Here is a 19,848-nt window from a genome sequence, read left to right as displayed (position 1 = left end):
TCCAGATTGGTTGTGCTGCATCATCTGGGAAAACACAAGCAAACCCGCGCCCCTGGGCGAGGAGTGGGGAGGGACCCTTCCAGGCATTATTCTCTGGGTCCTTCCAGTAAACCATTGGGGCCTGGGTGGGCCTATACGAGGGCCCCCAATGTTTATGTAGGGGCGAAAGCCCTTCCTTATTGAATGTGAGTAGATTAAGGTGAATAAGGGCTGCTATGATAAGGTCCCCTGGAGTTGCCTGGGGGAGCATAGCCCTTTCTTTTTCAATTTGTGTTTTTAAGCGGCGATGGACTGCTTCCACAACGGCTTGCCCCTGAGGATTATAGGGGATACCGAAGTGATGGGTGATGTTATATAACTGAAGAAAGGCTGCAAAGGAGGCACTGCGATAGGCAGGCCCATTGTCTGTTTTTAGGTCCCAGGGGACTCCCATGAAGAGAATTGCTTGTCTTAGGGCTTTGATACAGTGTTTGGCCGTTTCCCCGGCAAGGGGGACTGCATAACACATGGCCGAGAAGGTATCAATTATTACATACACATATTTGAGGCGCCCAAAGGACGGAACGTGAGTTACGTCCATATGTCCAGCTGGGGAGCGGACGGGGCAATGGTTTTATCAATACTAAACCCTAAGAAGGCCAATGGCAGCACAATCTGAACCTTTTCGGGCTGAACCGTAAGGCCGAGGTCAGCTAAATTAGTGGTGAGGTCTTTGAGGATTAGAGGAAGCGCCTCGGCGTCCTCAGAGGCCACCAAGATGTTATCCATGTAATGGATGAGCATGGCCCGCTTTCGCAGGGGGGCCACTGCGTGATTAACATACAGTTGGCAGATGGCCGGACTGTTACGCATCCCTTGAGGGAGGACTTTCCATTGATACCTACTAGCCGCGCCCGCGTGATTGGGGACGGGGACTGTAAAGGCAAAGCGCGGGCGGTCTCGCTCATGTAGCGGGATGGAAAAGAAACAGTCTTTGATGTCAATGGTGGCTACATGATAATGGGCTGGGATGGCCACCGGATGGGGGAGGCCAGGCTGCGGGGAGCCCATGGGAAGAATATGTTTATTGATTTCCCGCAGATCATTGAGGAGCCTAAATTTCCCTGTGGCCTTTTTATGAATAACAAACACTGGCGAATTATAGGGACTAGTAGAAGGCTCTATGTGGCCAGCGTCCAACTGCTCCTGGACAAGGGCTTGGAGTGCTACTAATTTATGCGTGGGAAGGGGCCACTGCTCCACCCATATAGGTTCCTCAGTATCCCACTGCAGAGGAACGGGCGCTGGAGGTGTTAAACGAGCAGTGGCGCACATTATTGGGGGGGCTGCGCGGTAAGCACTGCCCCAAAAGCGGCAAGGATATCACGGCCCCATAAAATTTGGTCTATGGTGTGCAGAAATAACGGGCGGAAGGTGCCTGAGTGGCCCTCTTCATCTTCCCACTTAATGGGTCTCATGGCCTGAAGAGAAGTAGAGGTACCGGTGGCTCCCACTACCGAGGGACCATCGAGAACCATGCACATGGTGGCATACTGAGCGGGCATGCAAGAGACTTCTGCCCCTGAATCAAGCGTGCCCGTGTACCATTGTCCCTCTATTCTTAACTTACGAGTAGGCTTTTCCGGAGTGATAGGGACTGTCCAGAGAAGCGCTTTGCTGCCGGTGAAATGATTAATTTTATTAGAACTGGCCGGCAAGCTGCCTCTTAGGGGCGGGGCTGAGGCTCGCCCCGCTTGGAGTTTAAAGCGTGCTCAGTGCCCTGGCGCTGACTGCCGTCAGGGCACCATGGATAATAGAAGTTTTTTAAGCTATCCTTGCTAAGATCTCTGGGCCTGCTCTTGCAATCGCGCGCCCAGTGATAGCCACGCTGGCAGCGGGGGCAGGGAGTGGGAGGAGGGCGCCCATTGCGCTGCATGTAAGGCGGGCGTTTGACCTCCGCATTGGGGCACTCCCGGGCAAAATGACCGCTCCGCCCGCACTTAAAGCAACCGGTGGTGGTGGCTAAGGCGGCAGTGACAGCGCCAGAGACAGCCTGGGCTAGGGACGCGGTAGCTGGGTCAAAGGCGCTGCAGGCGAGAACCCAGTCATTAAGAGTTTTTTCTCGCAAGGGGAGAATGGCTTGCTTACAGGGGGAGTTAGCCCCTTCTAGAATGAGTTCCCGGGTGAGCGCTAGCTGGGCTTGGGGGTTGGTAACTTTTCTAGCACAGGCTTCCTCAACCCTGGAAACAAAAGTGGCGAAAGGTTCATTTGGCTCCTGGAGGAGCTTGGTAAAGTTGTCAGGTCGACGGGCAGAGCAGTTGGCAAACGCGCGTAAGGCGATGCCTCTGAGGACAGTCCAGAAGGCAGCAGGGGCATTAATATAAGCAGACGCATTTAGAAACGCTCCAGTGCCCAAATAGGCTTCGGGGGGATGATAGACTCCAATGGTCGTGTCTTGCTCACTTTGCTTAGCTGCCTCTGCCTGGAAGTGAGCACGCCAGTCAACAAACTGACCTGGGTTAAAAATTGAACGGGCAAGCGAGGCCCAGTCTTGGGGGAGGCAATAGTTCATGGCGAGATCCTGCAATATTTGGGAAGCATATGGGCTACCTAACCCGTCCTCCTTGACGGCCCTGCGAAGCTGCTTGACAGTATCTAAATCAATGGGATACCAGTCGTACGGTTTCTGTGGGGTGGGGATAGGGTTAAGAGGAAAGCAGCGAAAAGCACGAGAGAAAGGAGGACGCGCTTGCAGAGGGCTTGGCGCGGGAGTGGGGGTAGAGGGAGTGTTGCCCCAAAGGTTGCCTTGAGGTGTAGAAGGCAGCCAGGGGTTGTTAGTCGGCAGGGTGGGAGGAGCGGCGGCAGCTGCCGGCAGCGGCTCCGAGGGGGAGCCTGTCGAAGGGGGAGGTGAAAGTGGGAGGCCCCAAGCGTCGCAAGATGGCGGCGCGGTAGGTGTGGCCAAGACACAAGATGGCGGACCAGCCCCGCCCTGTGAAAGGGCGGGGTAAAGCGCATGCGGTTTTCGCCCGGCTTAGGGCTGACGTCATCACTAGAGTACTTCCTCCCCTCAGTAGAAGAAGGAGGAAGTTCGCCATTTTGGAGCAGTCTGGGGGGGCGGTTGCAAAGAGGCACACGGCGCGAAACAAAGAGAGAAAGACACAAAGGAGGACAGCAAAGTAATGGAGGGGAAGAGGGAGAGCGTTAGGAAGAATGGGGGTCATAGAAGAAAAGAAGGAGAGACAGCCGGGATAATTGGGGAAGGGAGGAGCGGCTCCGGAGCGGCGAGGGAGAGGCGGCCCCTAACGCGGAGCGGCGAGGGAGAGGCGGCCCCTAACGCGGAGCGGCGAGGGAGAGGCGGCTCCGGGAGCGGCGAAGGAGAGGCGGCCCTTACCTTGCAGGCGAGGAGAAGGGGAGCTGGAGAGGCGTTCGGGCGAGCGAGTGGCTTCACGGGACCGCTGCGTGGAGAGGACGTCTAATTGCAGTGCCCCACGTTGGGCGCCAGTTGCGGTCGCAGTTGACTCGTCTGGGGGGGGGGTGGCGGCCGGTAGCTAAATCCTAGGCTTCCAGGCTTGCTCTGAAGGTACCGGCGGCGGGGGCTCTTTCCCGGAGGCGAAGGCGAGGCGGGGGATTTGGCCAGGTCCCCGGCGGGGGGGCGTGCAAGGTGTGGAGGGCGGCGAGAAGGAACAGGCAGGACACGGTACTTTGAGGGATGAAGAAACCAAGAGAGCTTTATTAGGCGAGAACACAAGCTTATATTGGGCGATTAGAGGGCGGGGTAGCTATAGAGGTCGAAGGCTTGGATTGGTTCAGAGAGGGCGCGGAGGTTGAATGACAAGGGGCGGGAGTAGTTTTGGTAACTGCGCATGCGCACTGACGGTGGGGGAGTTGCTCTGGCAATGGGGAGTGTCAGGGGCAAGATAAGGGGGTGGGGAAAAGGCGGTTCCCTCCGGCAAGCCTCCCCTACGGTGGTATTTTGGGTGAGGAAATGGGGCCTGCCTCCGGCCTCACTTTCCCAGGCCTGGGGGGCAGTGGAGGGCGCTGTCGCCCGTGCCCACCACCCTCCCCAGGGGCTGATCAGATCCCCCAGCCCAGGCCCGCCAAGTCGAAGCACGTGATCAGTATCCCGCACCTAGATATTTGATTCTTTAAGTTGCTATTATAAATGGAATTTTTTCTTGATTTCCTGTTCAGATTGACATTACTAGTATATAGAAACACCAATGATTGCTGAATTTGTATATTAGCTCTAGTAGTTTTGTTGTACATTTTTCAGCATTTTCTATAGTAGAATGTCATCTGCAAATAGGGAAGGCTTTACTTCATCTTTTCTAATTTCTTTTTCTTTTTTTCCTAACTTCCCCAGCTAGAACTTCCAGTACAGTGGTGACAGTGCACATCCTTGTCATGTTCCTGATCTTAGAGAAAAATTTAAGTCTTCCAACACTGAGCATGATAGCTGTGGGTTCTCCATATATGCCCTTTTATCATGTTAAGGATGTTTCCATCTATTCCTGGTTTTCTGAGTGTTTTTTTTTTTTTTTGACATTTAAAAAAAATTTTACTTCAGTTTTATTGAGATATATTCACATACCCTACAATCATCCACAGTGTATAATCAGTTGTTCACAGTACCATCATATAGTTGTGCATTCATCACCAAATAAATTATTGAACATTTTCATTACTCCAAAAATAATTAAAATAAAATAAAAACAAGAATAAAAATACAAGAATATTCCAAACATTCCGTCCCCCATTCTCTCTTTTTTTGAGTGTTTTTAAATCAAAAAGGGGTGCTGAATTTTGTTAAATGTCCCTTTTCTGCATCAATTTATATGATAATGTGATTTTCTCCTTCATTCTATTAATGTGGTGTATTACATTAATTGATTTCATTATGTTGAACCACTCTTGAATTCCTGGGATAAAGTCCACTTGATCATGGTATATACTTCTTTTAATGTGCTACTGGATTCAGTTTGCTAATATTTTGTTGAAGATTTTTGCATCTATATTCATAAGGGATATTGGACTGTAATTTTCTTTTCTTGTGGTATCTTTATGTGGCTTTGCTATTAGGGTGATATTGGCTTCTTAGTCTGAGTTAGGGAGTGTTCCCACATCTTCAGGTTTTTGGAAAAGTTTGAGCATGAATGGTGCTTCTTATTCTTGGAATGTTTGGTAAAATTCAACGTGAAGTCGTCTGCTCCTGGGATTTTCTTTGCTGGGAGTTTTTTGATTATGGACTCAGTTTCTTTATTTGTTGTGGTTTCTGAGACCCTCTGTTTCTCCTTGAGTCAGTGTTTTGGTCTGCTAAAGCTGCCAGAATGCAATATACAAGAAATGGATTTGGCTTTTACTAAATAAATAAATAAATTTTACCATTAATAAATGGATATTTATTAATTTACAATTTACAGTTCTTAGGCTGTGCAAATGTCCCAACTCAAGGCATCAACAGGATGATAACTGGACTCTGAAGGTAAGCTGCTGGCATCTGAGACACCTCTGTCACATGGGAAGGCATGTGGCCAGTGTCTGCTGGTTCTTCTTTCATAGGTTTCATTGCTTTCAGCTTCTGGCTTCAGTGGCTTCCTCTCTGTTTTTGGTGGGTCCTCTCTTAGCTTCTTTTGGGAATTTTTCCATGAGCTTCTCTTAATTTCTTCTCTTTTAGCTTCTTTGTGGCTTTTATCCCCTTATAAAGGACTCCAATAAATGGATTAGGACCCACCTTGAATTAGGTAGGTCACTTCTCAATTAAAATAACCTAATCAAAAAAATCCCACCCACAATAGTTCTACGCTGACAGGAGTGGATTAAAAGAACACAACCTTTTCTGGTGTACATACAGCTTCAAACTACCATAGTCAGTGTTGGTAGTTTATGTGCTTCTAGGAATTTATTCATTTCATCTAGGTTATCTAATTTGTTGGCAAACAATTGTTCACAGTATCCTCTTATCTTTTTTGTTTCTGTGAAATTGGTAGTAATGCCCCCCCCCTTCATTTCTCAGTTTAGTTATTTGTGTCTTCCCCTTTTTTTTCTCTGTCATTCTAGCTAAAGATTTGTCAATTTCATTGATCTTTCAAAGAACCAACTTTTGGTTTTATTGATTCTCTGTATTTTTTGTTCATTTTCTAGATCATTTATCTCTTCTTTAATTTTTATTTCCTTCCTTCTGCTAGCTTTGTGTTAATTTACTCTTCTTTTTTTATTTCCTTGAGGTGTGAGGATAGGTCTCTGATTTTTTCTTTTAGAATGTGTGCATTTAGACCTATAAATTTCCCTCTCAGTACTGCCTTTACTGCATCCCATAAATTTTGATATGTTGTATTTTCATTTTCATTCACCTCAAGATATTTCTTTATTTCTTCTTTGACCCATTGGTTGTTTAAAAGTATGTTAATTTCTACATGTTTGTGAGTTTTCCAGATATCCCTCTATTGTTGATTTCTAGCTCCATCCCATTGTGGTTGGAGGAAAAACATTTTATGATTTAATTATATTTGAATTTATTGAGTATTGTTTTGTGACCTAAGATATGGTCTGTCATGGAGAATGATCCATGTGCACTAGAGAAGAATGTGTATTCTGCTGTGGTTGGGTGGGGTGTTCTAAACTCTAGTTGGTTTAGAGTATCATTCAAGTCTTCTATTTCCTTGTTGATCTTCTCTCTAGATGGTCTATCCATTATTGAAAGTGGTGTATTGAAGTCTCCTATTAATGTGGAACCATTTATTTCTCCCTAAATCTGTCAATATCTGTTTCATGTATTTTGGGGATGTGCTGTTGGGTTCATATATATTTATCATTTGTATGTCTTCCTGTGTAATTGACCATTTTATTGGTATAGAGTGTCTTTCTTTTCCTTTGTAAAGGTTTTTTATTTTATGTCTATTTTATCTTATGTAAGTCTTTTGATTACTATTTGTATGGAATATTTTTTCCATCCTTTTACTTTCAATCTACTTGTGTCTTTGAATTTAAAGTCATTCTCTTGTAAACATTTGGTTTGGTCATGCTTATTCATCCATTTTGTTAATTCCTGCCATTTAACTGGAGACTTTAAGCCATTTGCATTTAAAGTAACCACCGATAATGCAGGATTTTCTTTTGCCATTTTGAAATTTGGTCTTTGTAAGTCTTATAACTGTTTTGTCTCTCAAGGCTTCGATTACTGCCAACTTTCATACTAATTCGACTTTTTGTAGTGAACCATTTTGAATCTCTTCTCATTTCCTTCTGTATGTATTTTTCAGATACTTTCTTTGTAATTACCATCAGGCTTAAATTTGCTATGCTAAATCTATAAAAATCCCATTTGATTTGATACCAGCTTAACTTCAGTAGCATACATAAACTATATGTCTTTAATCTCAGTTACCCCACTTTTTTGTTTTACTTGTTACAAATTATGCATTCTGTGTCCAAAACTATAGATTTATCATGACTTTTAATGCATTTGCATTTTTCAACCTGTAAGGAGAATAAGGTGGATTTACATATTAAAATTACTATACAATAGTACTAGAACTTATATTTACCCATATAGTTACCTTTACTGGAGATCTTTATTTCTTTATGCCTCTTTGGTCCACTAACATCCTTACATTTTGTCTGAAGAATTCCCATTAGCATTGATTATATGTCAGATTTAGTGGTGATGAACTCCCTCAGCTTTTGTTTATTTGGGAATGTCTTAACCTCTCCCTCATTTTTTTAAATCCAGTCTCACTGGATAGAAAATTTTTGGTAGACAATTATTTTCTATCAGTACTTTAAATAATTCATCCCCCTGCCTTCTTGCCACATGGTTTCTGTGCTGGTTTGGAGCTGTTATGTACCCCAGAAAAGACTGTGTTCTTTTAATCCAATCTTGTGGGAGGCAACCTATTGTGGTTAGGACCATTTGAATAGGTTGTTTCCATGGAGATGTAACCCAGCCCTTTCAAGGTGGGTCTTAATCCCCTTCCTGGAGTCCTCTATGGGAGGATAAAAGACAAATGAAATACAGAGAGCTCAGAGAATCTAAGAGAGACAGAACCCCAGAGACATTTTGGAGAAATCCACTGAAACCAGGAGCTGAATCTGGGAGAGGACCAGACCAGCAGATTCCAGCCATGTGCCTTTCTTCTATGTGACAGACGAACCTCAGATGCCATAGGCCTTTCTTCAGAGAAGATATCATCCTGTTGATGCCTTAATTAGGACAGTTTCATGGCCTTAGAACTATAAATTTGTGAACTAATAAACCCCCACTGTAAAAATAAATCCATTTCTGGTATATTGCTTTCTGGCAGCTTTAGCAAACTGGAACAGTTTCTGATGAGAAATTGGTACTTAATCTTATTGGACTCCCTTGTACATGACATGTTGCTCTTCTCTTGCAATTTTCAGCAGCTTTCTCCTTGTTCTTGTCATTCAAGAGTTTGACTGCAATGTGTTTGCATGTAGCTCCCTTTGAATTTATCCTGTTTGGGTTCATTGGTCTTTTTGAATATGTGTTTTCATACCTTTCATTAAATATGGGAAATTTTCTACCATTATTTCTTTGAATTTTCCTTTGGCCCCTTTCTCTGTTCTCTCTCTGGGATTCCTATAATATGTAAATTGGTGTGCTTAATGGTGTATCATGGGTATCTTAGGCTTTGTTCACTTTTCTTAATTGTTTTTTCTTTTGCTCCTCTGCCTGAATAATTTCAATTGTCTTATCTTGAGTTCACTGATTCTTTCTTCTGGCAGCTCCAATCTGCTGTTTTAACCTCTAAGGAATTTTTTGTTTTGGTTATTGTGGTCTTCTACTTCAGTATATCTATTTGGTTCCTTTTTATAATTTCTGTGTCTTTTTTGAGTTTCTCGTTGTGTTCATATATTGTGTTCCTCATATCCTTTAGTTCTTTCTCTGTGTTTTCCTTTGGCTTTTTAATCATATTGAAGATCATTTTTTAAAAGTCTTTTTTATGTCCAATGTCTGGTTTTCTTCATTGATAGTTTGTGAAATTTTATCTTGTTCCTTCAGATGGGCCATCATTTCTTGTTTCTTTGTCTTGTAATTTTTTGTTGCCATTGTATATTTTAATGTTTTCTTGTATTGACCCTGGAATTCAGCCTCTGAACTGTCTGTTCCTTAAGTTTGTATCCAGATAGTGATATGACAGAAGTTTTCTTGAGTGCCAGGAGCTAGCAGAAATAAAGAGACCAAAGTAAAAAATTTATTTCACAGCCTGCAAATTGCCTCTGTATTGGCTGGTACTTGACTTCAGAGTTTAGCCCTCCTAAGAATTTCAGCCTCCAGTGAAAATGTGGGGTCTTTTCTGAGCCTGCACCTTGACCTTGGCATGTGGCCATTGCATTAGGTAGTCTCCCTTTTACAGGGATCTGAATGCCCCCTCTACTCCCTTAAAATAGACTTTTCCCCTCTCTGGTGCTCTATTGTATTTTAAAGCCAGTAATCCTTTGCCATAGGCCCCTTCTATTTGATTGTTTCTTATACTGCTATAGCTGTCTCTGTAAGCTGTTTCCACCTGAGGGCAAGTTCTTGGAGGATGAGTCAGAAATGAGTGTCCTGGTTCAGCCTTTCAGGCTGCCACCCTACATATAGTCATCAACAGTCAGGCATCCCAGTATGTGCATAGGAATTACTCGGCTCCATCTGGAACATGGCCAAGGACTCACAATGAGAGCACAGGTTAGCTTCTCACTGTGCTTTGGAGGGGTTAAGGGAGTGGTCAGCAAGAGTACCACAAGCATTTCCTACCAGGTTTATGCTGCAGTTTCTTGATCTGGTGCTCACCCTGTTACTGCAACCCTCTAACTTTCTGGAGCTCTGAGGAAGATGGCTCTACCAGTTTTTGCTAGTTTTTTCAAAGGTCTGTGGGGGCCAGAGGGCAGGGGACAGAACCCAGGAGCATCCTACACTGCCACTTAGTTGACCAGAAGTCAGGGTTTCTGTAGTAGTTTCTGAACTTGTCCACATTCATGTGGCACTTTCTCCTCTTTATACCCCATCTTTAATCCACATTGAAGTCAGAGTGATCTTTTCACAGTTCAAATTTAATCATATCAGTCTCACAGTTTAAAACACTTCTGCAGCTTCCCTAGACCAATGCTTCATCTGCCCTGCAAGGGCCTGTGTGTACTGGCCCCAACTTAGCTCTTCAGTCTAATTTCTTATCTCATTCCCTCTTGCTCTCTCTGTTCTAGATGAACTGGGCTGATTTCATTTTGTTTGCATCTACCATCCTTCCTCCTGCTTCTGGATCTTCGTAAACGCTGTCTCCTTTTCTAAGAATATTTTTCCCTCTCCTCCAATTCATTCTTCAGCTCTTAGTTTGGACATCACTTCCTCAGATTGTCCTGGCTGGGCAGTCCTCCTAGAAAAGGCATTCCTAGCACCATGTTTCTCTTTTTCAGAACACTTGTAACAGTTGCTAATGATCCTTACTAGAGGAAAAAATATTGACTTCTTATTAATGAATTGCAGGTAAATATAATCAATTTAGAAGCTCAGCTCTAATATATTTACATATTAACTCTTATTAAACCATGTGATCTAACCAGAACTCTGAAAGAAACATGTACATTGAAAAATACTAGAAATAAACATACCTATTTGTGGTCATCTTTGAATGGTAGGAATATGGAGGAGGATTGTCTACCTTTTTTTTTTCTCTTTGTGTTTTCCAAAATTTCTAGGATGATCTAAACTAATTTTATTATACATATATATATGTGTGTGTATGTGATATACAATAAATGTAATAGTGCATCTAGACGTTATATAGAGAGACTAAGATTGGGTATAAAAATTGGGCCATGTAAAATGGTCTCTTTAGTTTAACTACACTAAGCTACTTTCCCACATAACAGGAACCAGAAATACTCTTCTTGTTTGTAAATTTTTAAAGATGACCTGAGAATAATAAGCTGAATGTATTACTTCCCGGATTGATGGTTCTGACCTCTGTGGAGCCGTCTATTGAGTTGCCCGCATTCCCTTCTACTCCCAGAAAGTTCAATAACATATATCTCGTGGTGCCGGGATGGCTTGTTTTTGGTTCATACAGACTCAGCTCTTGACATCCTGGAATGGCTCCAGGGTCTGCTTAGGAAGATGTTCAAGGTTGCACCCCCGTCCTGGCAATGGCAGTGGGAGAAACAGAGCTGCAGTGTCTGCCCTTGCCCAGGCGTTTATACTCAGCTCTGTTTTGACATCTGCTCTCCTGCGATGTGCTGCTGATTCATGCTACACAGCTGTGCCAGGCAGGCAGCGAGTGAAGGGAATCCAGACTTCCTCACTCTCAGGAAGACTGTATGTGGCCCAGTCAATAAGCACTGCTCTTTCTTATAATGAGAGGTGAACCGTACACACATTTTGGTTGAATGCCAAAAGTCATTTGAATCGATACTTGGCTAAGGCTAAAGCTGAATGCCATCATTAAAAATAACTTTTGAGATGTGGAAAAAAAGAAAATTTTATCACAAAGATTATGAGTTCAAATATTTTAAATGATTATCTCCTTGAGATAATAACTTTGAAGTAGCAAAACTGGCCTTTTATTTTTAATTCATCCAAAGAAGATGAGAATTCTCCAAAAGGATTTTTTTTTAGAAAATTTCATGCCCTTCTGGAAATAAATAACTAAAATGAAAATATAGTGCTTTAAGGTTATGTGTTTAATATCATAAGGTTAGTACAGCACTATAGAGATTAGAATTATGATATAATCTAAAGCCTGTTTTTCTACTTAATATTGTTATTTAGCTGTTTATAAATATTTATGCTTCAAAAATAGTACATTTTCTCTCTAGTTATTAAGCTAGTTCTAGAGTTAGCTGTCAATATATTTCTCTAGTCAACTGAAAAATTTAGTAATTGTGTTTTATATAAAATGAACTTATTTCCTAATTACCATTAATGATTACATTTTATTCTTATAATAAGAAACATACATTTTCTTTCTACTGATAGAATCTTAACATGTTATGCATTTAAGGATATTTTCAATCCTAGTTTTACCTGAAATGCACAAATATATTTGAAATTGATATTCTGGCATTAAAAATGAATTACATTACATTCCTTACTCCCATAATTGAAATTATTGTGCTGTCGTATATGATAGTAAATAGGACCACTCACATGTTCAGGGGACTCAGAAAAGACATTATTCTACATAGATATTCAACTGTTGGGCCTTATGAAGGGCAAGGCCAAATTAACTACCCACTTTTGACTGAGGTTAAACTTCAGCTGAATTAATTACAGCACTTCATTTTGTCAAAGATTGACGGAGCTCCAAGTGCTAGGCATTTTCTTGGTTTTGGATCTATAAAAATGAGTGAGAATAGAAGTTTCCATTTTATTTACATTTAGGTAACTCAAATGTCCCAGCCTATTTACTCAGCATACTGCCCAACTCAAAATAATGTAAATCTTTACCATATTTGATGCAAGAAGTCCAGTATTATAACATCTTGCCCTTCTCAAACATTCCTTTGAATCCTTGGCAAATTCCAAGCCAGCTGTTCCACTTAACCAGCTGTGTGGATCTGGACTGCTCTACTCTTTCATAGGTCTCTGGCATCCTTCAGCCCCTGGCTGCTACTCTTTCATGTGCATCGTTTACCCCAGGTACCATCCAGACACTCTCACCTTGCCCTCAGTGCTAGACCGGCTGTGATGTTTACATGACTTCACTAATATTTTAAATGGAGAACTCCACACTTGTAACTAATATATAGAAGCTCTCTGAATTCACAGACTAAAAGCCTCTACGGGCATTCCCTGTTGTGCATAGTCCTCTTTGCCCAGCCCCAGGCTTGTCACCAGGTGTCAGGGGTCCTTTTACCTCCCTTACCTTACAGGAAAGCCCAGGAACAAATCTCCCATATCTGGGTTACATGCTTCCTTTCTTCCTGGCCCAGAGACAGGAAAACTCTCCCCTTCCCCCCAATCACACTCTGATCCTGCTGATTGTCCATTTCCTACCTTTTGGCAAGACTAAGAGTGGAAGCATCTCTTCCCTTTTGTGACAATCCTACGTCCATCCACAGGGGTGTGGTCTCTCTCTTTAGTCCTTAGGATAATTCAGAACAGCATCCACACTGCTTCCAAATTGGGTATTCAATCTGTAATGACCCCAGATATAGGATTTGTACAGTATATAACCCCGTTTACACTCCAGTAACCCCAGGCCGTTCTTTCTAAGGTGAGAGGTCTGTGCCTTGCCTGGGGACTCCAGTCTCTAGTAATCTCCTCTGGTAAACTGCTTCTAGAAGAAAGCACCCTCATCTCTTAGTATCTAACATTGACTTTCAGGGACAATACAATTTAAATCCACCTACAGGATTTGTTAGTTTTTTCTAAAAGAACAGATAATCTACAGAGCTGCAACTGTGCCACAATGAAGATATCTTTCATATGATTATTCAAAGTGTATGAAGGTCTTGGAGCCATATTCTGTCCAAGGGCTCCATTACAGAAGAGAGTCTGGGCTTTACCTTGATGTGACCTTCACAGAACCTCTGAAGTGTTTTCCCCAAAACGTTGGAGTGGCATACTCCCCAAATTGAATTCAAATCTTTTCCTCAAGGGAAACAACCTACTAGAAGCTGTAAAATGACGGTTTTTCTTATTCAGCCATTGGTATCAAATTTTCTTGGGATTCGCCCTAGGCCAGAGCACCTGTTGTAATCTATTTCACTAGCACTCAGCAAAGTTCCAGTAGGTACTTAGAAAATAAAATGAGACAGACAATCAGTTTAGTGAAAATCAAATACTAAGCAATAATTTCCATCTAATATAATAAAGCTAAAACACTGCAGAAGTATCTTCAGAGTACTTTGGGGACTATTATTCGAAGAGTTCCCTATAGTCACTCTTTCAAACAATGAGCAGCAGAATGATTGCATCTCCCAGTTTATTTTTAAGCTCTTTGATGCAAGCATCCCAGTTATTCATTTTTTCAGCCACCACAGGGCCAAGGATAGTGTGTTATATATAGTAAGTGTTTAGCAAATGATTGCTGAATTGAATTGAATATGTCCTTCCATATTTGGTTTCTAATGTAAAATAAATACTGAAACATAAACCAAAATGAACATACTCCACTGATCTCTTAATTTCCCTGCAAACTCTGTATTTGGTGGAAGCATGTTGTTTGTAGCCTGGTACCAAAGAACTCAGCTTTTTACTCTCCTTTGACGAAGAAGTTTGGGAGTCAGGAACAGCCATTGGCAACATAGTGCAGTGACAAGAACCAGTGTCGGGGTCCTGAGTCTTCCTCTGTATCCTTTTATCTTCTTCATGAAGTTTTACCCAACTCTTCCCACTATACGCAGTGCTCCATTCCTGAGAAAGCTGATTGCAGAAAAGAGCTGATATCCCTTGGATGTGGGAAATATTGTGTCCATGTCATGGTGTGACCTACCCAAATGGGATTTGAACTTTAAACTTTGTTTTCAGTTAAGGAATGAAAGGCTTTGTTATAAACAATTGGGATTTTAGTTTGCAGATGAATGGTGGCATTTTTTCCTTGGAGATGTACTATTATTACTGTTCCTGAAACCTCAAGATGCTACCAGCTGTGTCCACAGCCCACATCTAAACTGATGTTATTGGAAGGCATAAACCTTGGTTACTATGGACCAGTGCTACACACACACACATACACACACACACACCACCATTCATTCATTTATTCATACACACAAACAGTGCATTCATTTATTCAGCAAATATTTAAGTGCCTACTTTATACTAAACACAATCTTAGATACTGAAGATACAGAAATGAATATTGCATAATCTTGTCCTCAAGGATCTTGAAATCTAGCAAGAAAGGAAAATGGAAACTTACCCACCACATTTATCAGTCTCTGCTGTAATTTTTGTTTTCTTTTCTGTAGGTCTAATTAGATTATAGACTCCCCTCAGGGTAGCCTCCCATCTACCCTGTTCACTTTTATTTCCCCAGCATCCAGCCCTCTGCCTAAACAGTCAGTAAGCATCTACTGCAATGAGTGAGTAAATAAGTCAAGCTATATGAATCACTTGATAATACAAGAGTGGGATGCCATGCTAGCTTCCAAATAAAATACTTCAGGAGAGCCGAGGTAGGAGGAGACCCTAGGGAGGGACACCTTGTGAGGACTGTTTGGTGGTTAAGAAGAATGAAGCGTGAAGAGAGGCCATCTTGGATTTGGCAATCAAAAAGTGTTTATATTGACTTTTCAAAGTGAAACATCACATTTGGAATGGAGTTGGAAGCCAGGTTGTTGGAGGTTAAGGAGTGAATGGGGATTAGGGACATTTTAAACTGACTGACTTGAGTTGGAGAATGAGATAATAAATCCATGGAAAGAGGGATAGATTCTTTTTTATGCTTATGTGGAAGTAGGAATCTCTTCTCACGTTCTCCATCTGAGGCAGAAACTCTGTGTTAAAGAATGTATTCCTCCAGGTATATAGGAGAGGTATCTTTACCTCTGCATCAAACTTTCTGTTTATTTTCAAATTATTGTAAAAAAAAAAAATTTATAACTATGCAGGTCACAGCTGGTCCTAAAGAAGATTGTTAGGCTAGAGAAGTTTTCTGACACATTGCTTCCTGGTCATTTATAATCACTTCTTTAAGCATTCCCTGACTGTTCAGTCTGGATCCCATCGGGTCTTTTCCCTAAACGTAGCAACCCAAGGACCAACCTCTTTACATTCCTTGACCAGCACGAGTGTATCTTATTCTCAGAGATGTTAAGTTATTGGCCACCTAATCTGATTAAGTAATATAAAAATATCCTAAAGAATGTCTTCTGGTTGTCCTGGCTCCTCTTAGCCTCTTAGCTTTAATGGCACCTGGAAGCTGAAAGCTGTCTACTGCCCTGTTTGAAATCAGATACCCCTGTAATCCCTTCCACCCTATGCAAGTGAAACATAATTTAAGCTAGTCCAATAAAGAACTTCAAAATAGAAAGTGAGGTTTTTCTCTTGTCTTCTGTTTAAGCTCACTGTTACCTTCCTCTTAGCTAGAAATTTGATGTTATAAATGTTATCACATCCGCACATATTATAATCCTAGAAATTAAATCATCTCAGAGCAAAAGTGAGGTTGAAGCTCTTGATGTCTTGTCTCTCCACTACCTCTAGGTCCTTTTGCCATGACCTCTGTAACTAAATATCCTCTAGGTGCAACTGGCTGTTAATAGGAGCTGAACTTGTTTTTCCCCTGGGAGGGGAGGAAGTCTGGTGAGGCCAAAACTAGGACTAGTAAATTGGGATTCAGTGGACATAACACACACTCCCCCTTCTCCCCTCCTTCCCAGCATGGCCCATGAACATGACTTTGGAGGTTTGGGGGGCTCGTCTTCAAGTGAGAATAAATCTGGGAGTAGGTAAAACAGGGTGAAAGGTTATGAAGTATACTGGTATTCTCTAGCAGTTACGGGAAAATTCTAGACTAGCCATTCATTTCATTTTAATGGTTCCTTTCTTCCTATTTAAAATATGTATATTTAAATAAATCTAAAATATACTTTATTTCTTGGACAAATGGCAATCAGAAAAGTGCCGGTAAGCGGGCTTTATCTTCTATGAGATAATACAACCAAAGAGGTCAATTTTTCGTTTTCAAAACTTAAAATGGAACACTATGAAGTATGCCCTGTTTCTGTGAAACGCCGTGTGTTAATTGGAAGCACAGACAAGGCCAGCTGCCTCCAAAGAGATTAAATTTTCAGATCATCAGTCCTCAGCTGAGTCAAGAATCTTGGTTGCTTGAGTTGAAATATAATGCTTAGGTTTCAGTGATTCAGTGATGTGGTACCTGACCTGGCTTTGTGAGGTTAAAAAGTTATTAGTTTTCCTTCTGTCTTTCAGTGGATTGGCTGCCTACACAAGGCATAATATATTAGTGGTGACCTCATTATAAACTTTATCGCTTCATTCATCAATTAGTTCAGTGAATTCTTATGATATGTTTTAGTATTTTAAGAGGAAACACAGAGGAATGTATTTGAACATAGCTTTTATATGGCACCGAAATCCTTTGACCCCCTGAGTTTTTTCCCACAGGCAGACATCACTCACAAGCCATAATCCTTCCTTTATCTGTCATGACCCAGTACTGTTCTGCTCAGCAGGTGTTTCTTATGTGTACCCTTTTCATTTTTGCCCAACTGTTCCCCAAATATTGCTTCCACCTTTCTTCTATGTGAGTATCTTGCTCTTTATTCTAGTTGAAAAACCAAAACATTGTTATAATCATAATAAGTATGAAAATACCAACAATTCTGGTATTAAATAAGAGAGGAAACTATATCTGTATAAGTTATATATATTTTAAAGTAAGACTAAACGAAATAAAAAACTAAGGCAATCTTCATCATCTAAGGTCCTTGAGGTTCTGAAACGTCCCCTTTGAATGCTACACTTAGTTATAATCTGTCACTCTGCACCTTTCTCTAAATAAATGAAGTAAAAAATCAGGACTTAAACAAAAATGATATTCTGCTTTACTCTTTCTATTTTTCAATTGCTAGTTTACCATAGTATTGTCTTTCTGTTATTTTTTATTGCAGATGTTCTATGTATCAACTTCATCAAAGATTAAATTGATATCTATGGGCTAACCTGGAAAACTAAATGCCATTTGTTTCACAACTTTCATAAGAAAATATGTCCAAATTACCAGCAGCAGACTTATAAAGGGGCTTTTGGAACACAACCCAATGTAAGTTCAGACATATTGTGTTTTGGCCTTTGTTGTTTTCTTCTGCCCAGGGTAGGATATATGTCTATGTTTGTATGTGTGTAGGTGTGTATGCAATGTATATACATTTGTGTCTATACCTATAACTTTTCACAGTTCTGCTTCATAACGTCATTTATTCCTACCTTCCTTCAACAGATATTTGAATGCTTACTGTATGAAAGGAGCAGTTCTCAGCGTAAGGGATAGCTAGAGAGGGGATCATTGTCGTCATTAAGCTATACTCTAGCAGGGAGACAGACATAAAGCGAATAACTGCACAAATGCGTGTGAAATGCACATTATGATAGGTGCTATTAAGGGGAGTCACATAGCACTATGGGAGCAGGTAACGGGGGACTTGCCTCATCTCCAGGGTTGGAACAAGTTCCCTGGAGAGAGGGATGCTCCAGCTAAGATCTCATGAACAGGCAGGAGTTAAAAGGGCAAAACGAGTAGGAGGTGGGAGTGGTATAGAAAGTAGGAAGATAAGATAACTTGTAGCTTAAACCATACCATGAAAATTAATTGTAATTGTACTAGAAAATAAGAAGGAACATATAATTTCATAAGGACTTGTATGTTTTTTTTCCCAGGTATGAAGTACCCCTTAAGCCCTGACAACTACCTTGAAGATGGAATTATGAATATGGCAACTTTTCTACGGGGATTTGAAGAAAAGGGGATAAAGAATGACAGTCCAGAGGAGCAGCTGAGTAAAGAGAAAAAGAAAATTCTGTTCTCCTTCTGTGAGGTGTGCAACATCCAGCTGAACTCTGCAGCCCAGGCGCAGGTCCATTACAATGGCAAATCCCACCGCAAACGAGTAAAGCAGCTGAGTGATGGGCAGCCCCCACCTCCAGCTCAGGGCTCAGGGCCGCTGCTGGCCAGTCCCGGCACCACCGCCAGCACAGGTAGGCAGAAGGGCCCCGGGTTCCATCTAACTGCTGGGAAATGGGAAAAATGGTTCTGTTCTAGCAGATGATGAAGGCCTCTGGGCAAGACTGGTCTTTCGCCTTAAAACTACCACCACAATAATATGTGCTCTTTTCCCTACAGGTAAAACCTAGGAGCTATTTGTCACTTCTCAATATATTGATTCATATATATATATATATATATATATATATATATATATATATATATACACACACACACAATTTGTATATTGAGCCATAGTCTTTCTGTACCCTCATATTATGTGACTATTTCCTAATGTATTTTGAAATGTGTTTAGAATGGATCAATGATGTCAATTTTTCCCACTCGCTGGAAAATTAGGTCTTCTTGGGTTTCCTTCTTCTGCTTCCTGTTGGATAGCATACTGCTGGATAGTATATAAAAAGCCACAGCCTTATTTATAACATCTCAGCATTCAGGAAGGGAGCATTAATCTTGAGTGTTAGAATTGTCATATTTTTTTATTGGGGTGCCAGCAGTGTGCTGGTTGTGTTCCAACAGGAGCAGGCAGTGACAGTAGCAGCCAGTACCTCTCACCCTTTCCTGGCAGGCTGGGTGGAGGCAGAAGCTGAGGAATTTCAGCATTCCTGCATCTGCCCTGCCTTCTCAACACTCTTTCAAATCCTTTATCTTGGGCAACTCTTCCTCCTCCACATTGCTGGTCCTTGGACGTCTTCACTCCGACAGAACTAAAGAAAAATGTGAAATTTGCTGTTATCCATGTTGTAGACTTCTATAAAAAGTCTATACTGGGAGACCAGGATAAGATAAGCCTCCTCTTAAATCTGGTGGAAGAACTCCGAATTCCCCTCCAGCAAGTGTTTGCCCTAGTGAGAGGCCTCGAGCTGACGCGAGATGATACAGACACGCTGTTTGTTGGAATTCCACTCGATGCTGTTACCTGGTTCTTGATTTTGTGAAGTTATACCATGATTCGTGTTACATTCCAGTGAAAATGTGTGTGTGTGTGCTATAAATAACAAGAGGGATTTTTATATTTCAAGATAAGCCTAACTAGTTTTTACCCAGTGTGTGTTATAATTTCTTTGAACTATTTTCTCCAATCAATACTTAACATGCTGTGAAAGAACTTAAAGGAACTCACATGAAATAGGAGACACACTTAAATAGCGAAAAAATTATTTTTCAATTTTCTATTTAT

At 41.6% G+C, this 19,848-nt stretch overlaps 1 protein-coding gene across 1 annotated transcript in view; it reads left to right on the top strand.

The window, feature by feature from the left end:
• ZNF385B (zinc finger protein 385B) overlaps positions 1 to 19,848 on the top strand; it is a 449,758-nt gene that overhangs the window by 97,158 nt on the left and 332,752 nt on the right. The window contains exons 2-3 of the mRNA XM_037849744.1: positions 17,557 to 17,708; positions 18,323 to 18,640. Coding sequence (XP_037705672.1) covers positions 18,325 to 18,640 — 316 coding nt within the window. The 5' untranslated portion in view covers positions 17,557 to 17,708; positions 18,323 to 18,324. The remainder of the gene's footprint in view (positions 1 to 17,556; positions 17,709 to 18,322; positions 18,641 to 19,848) is intronic.

Source organism: Choloepus didactylus, chromosome 9 (assembly GCF_015220235.1).
Source record: "Choloepus didactylus isolate mChoDid1 chromosome 9, mChoDid1.pri, whole genome shotgun sequence".
Lineage (NCBI taxonomy): Eukaryota > Metazoa > Chordata > Mammalia > Pilosa > Megalonychidae > Choloepus > Choloepus didactylus.
This window is presented reverse-complemented; position numbering and strand designations above follow the sequence as displayed.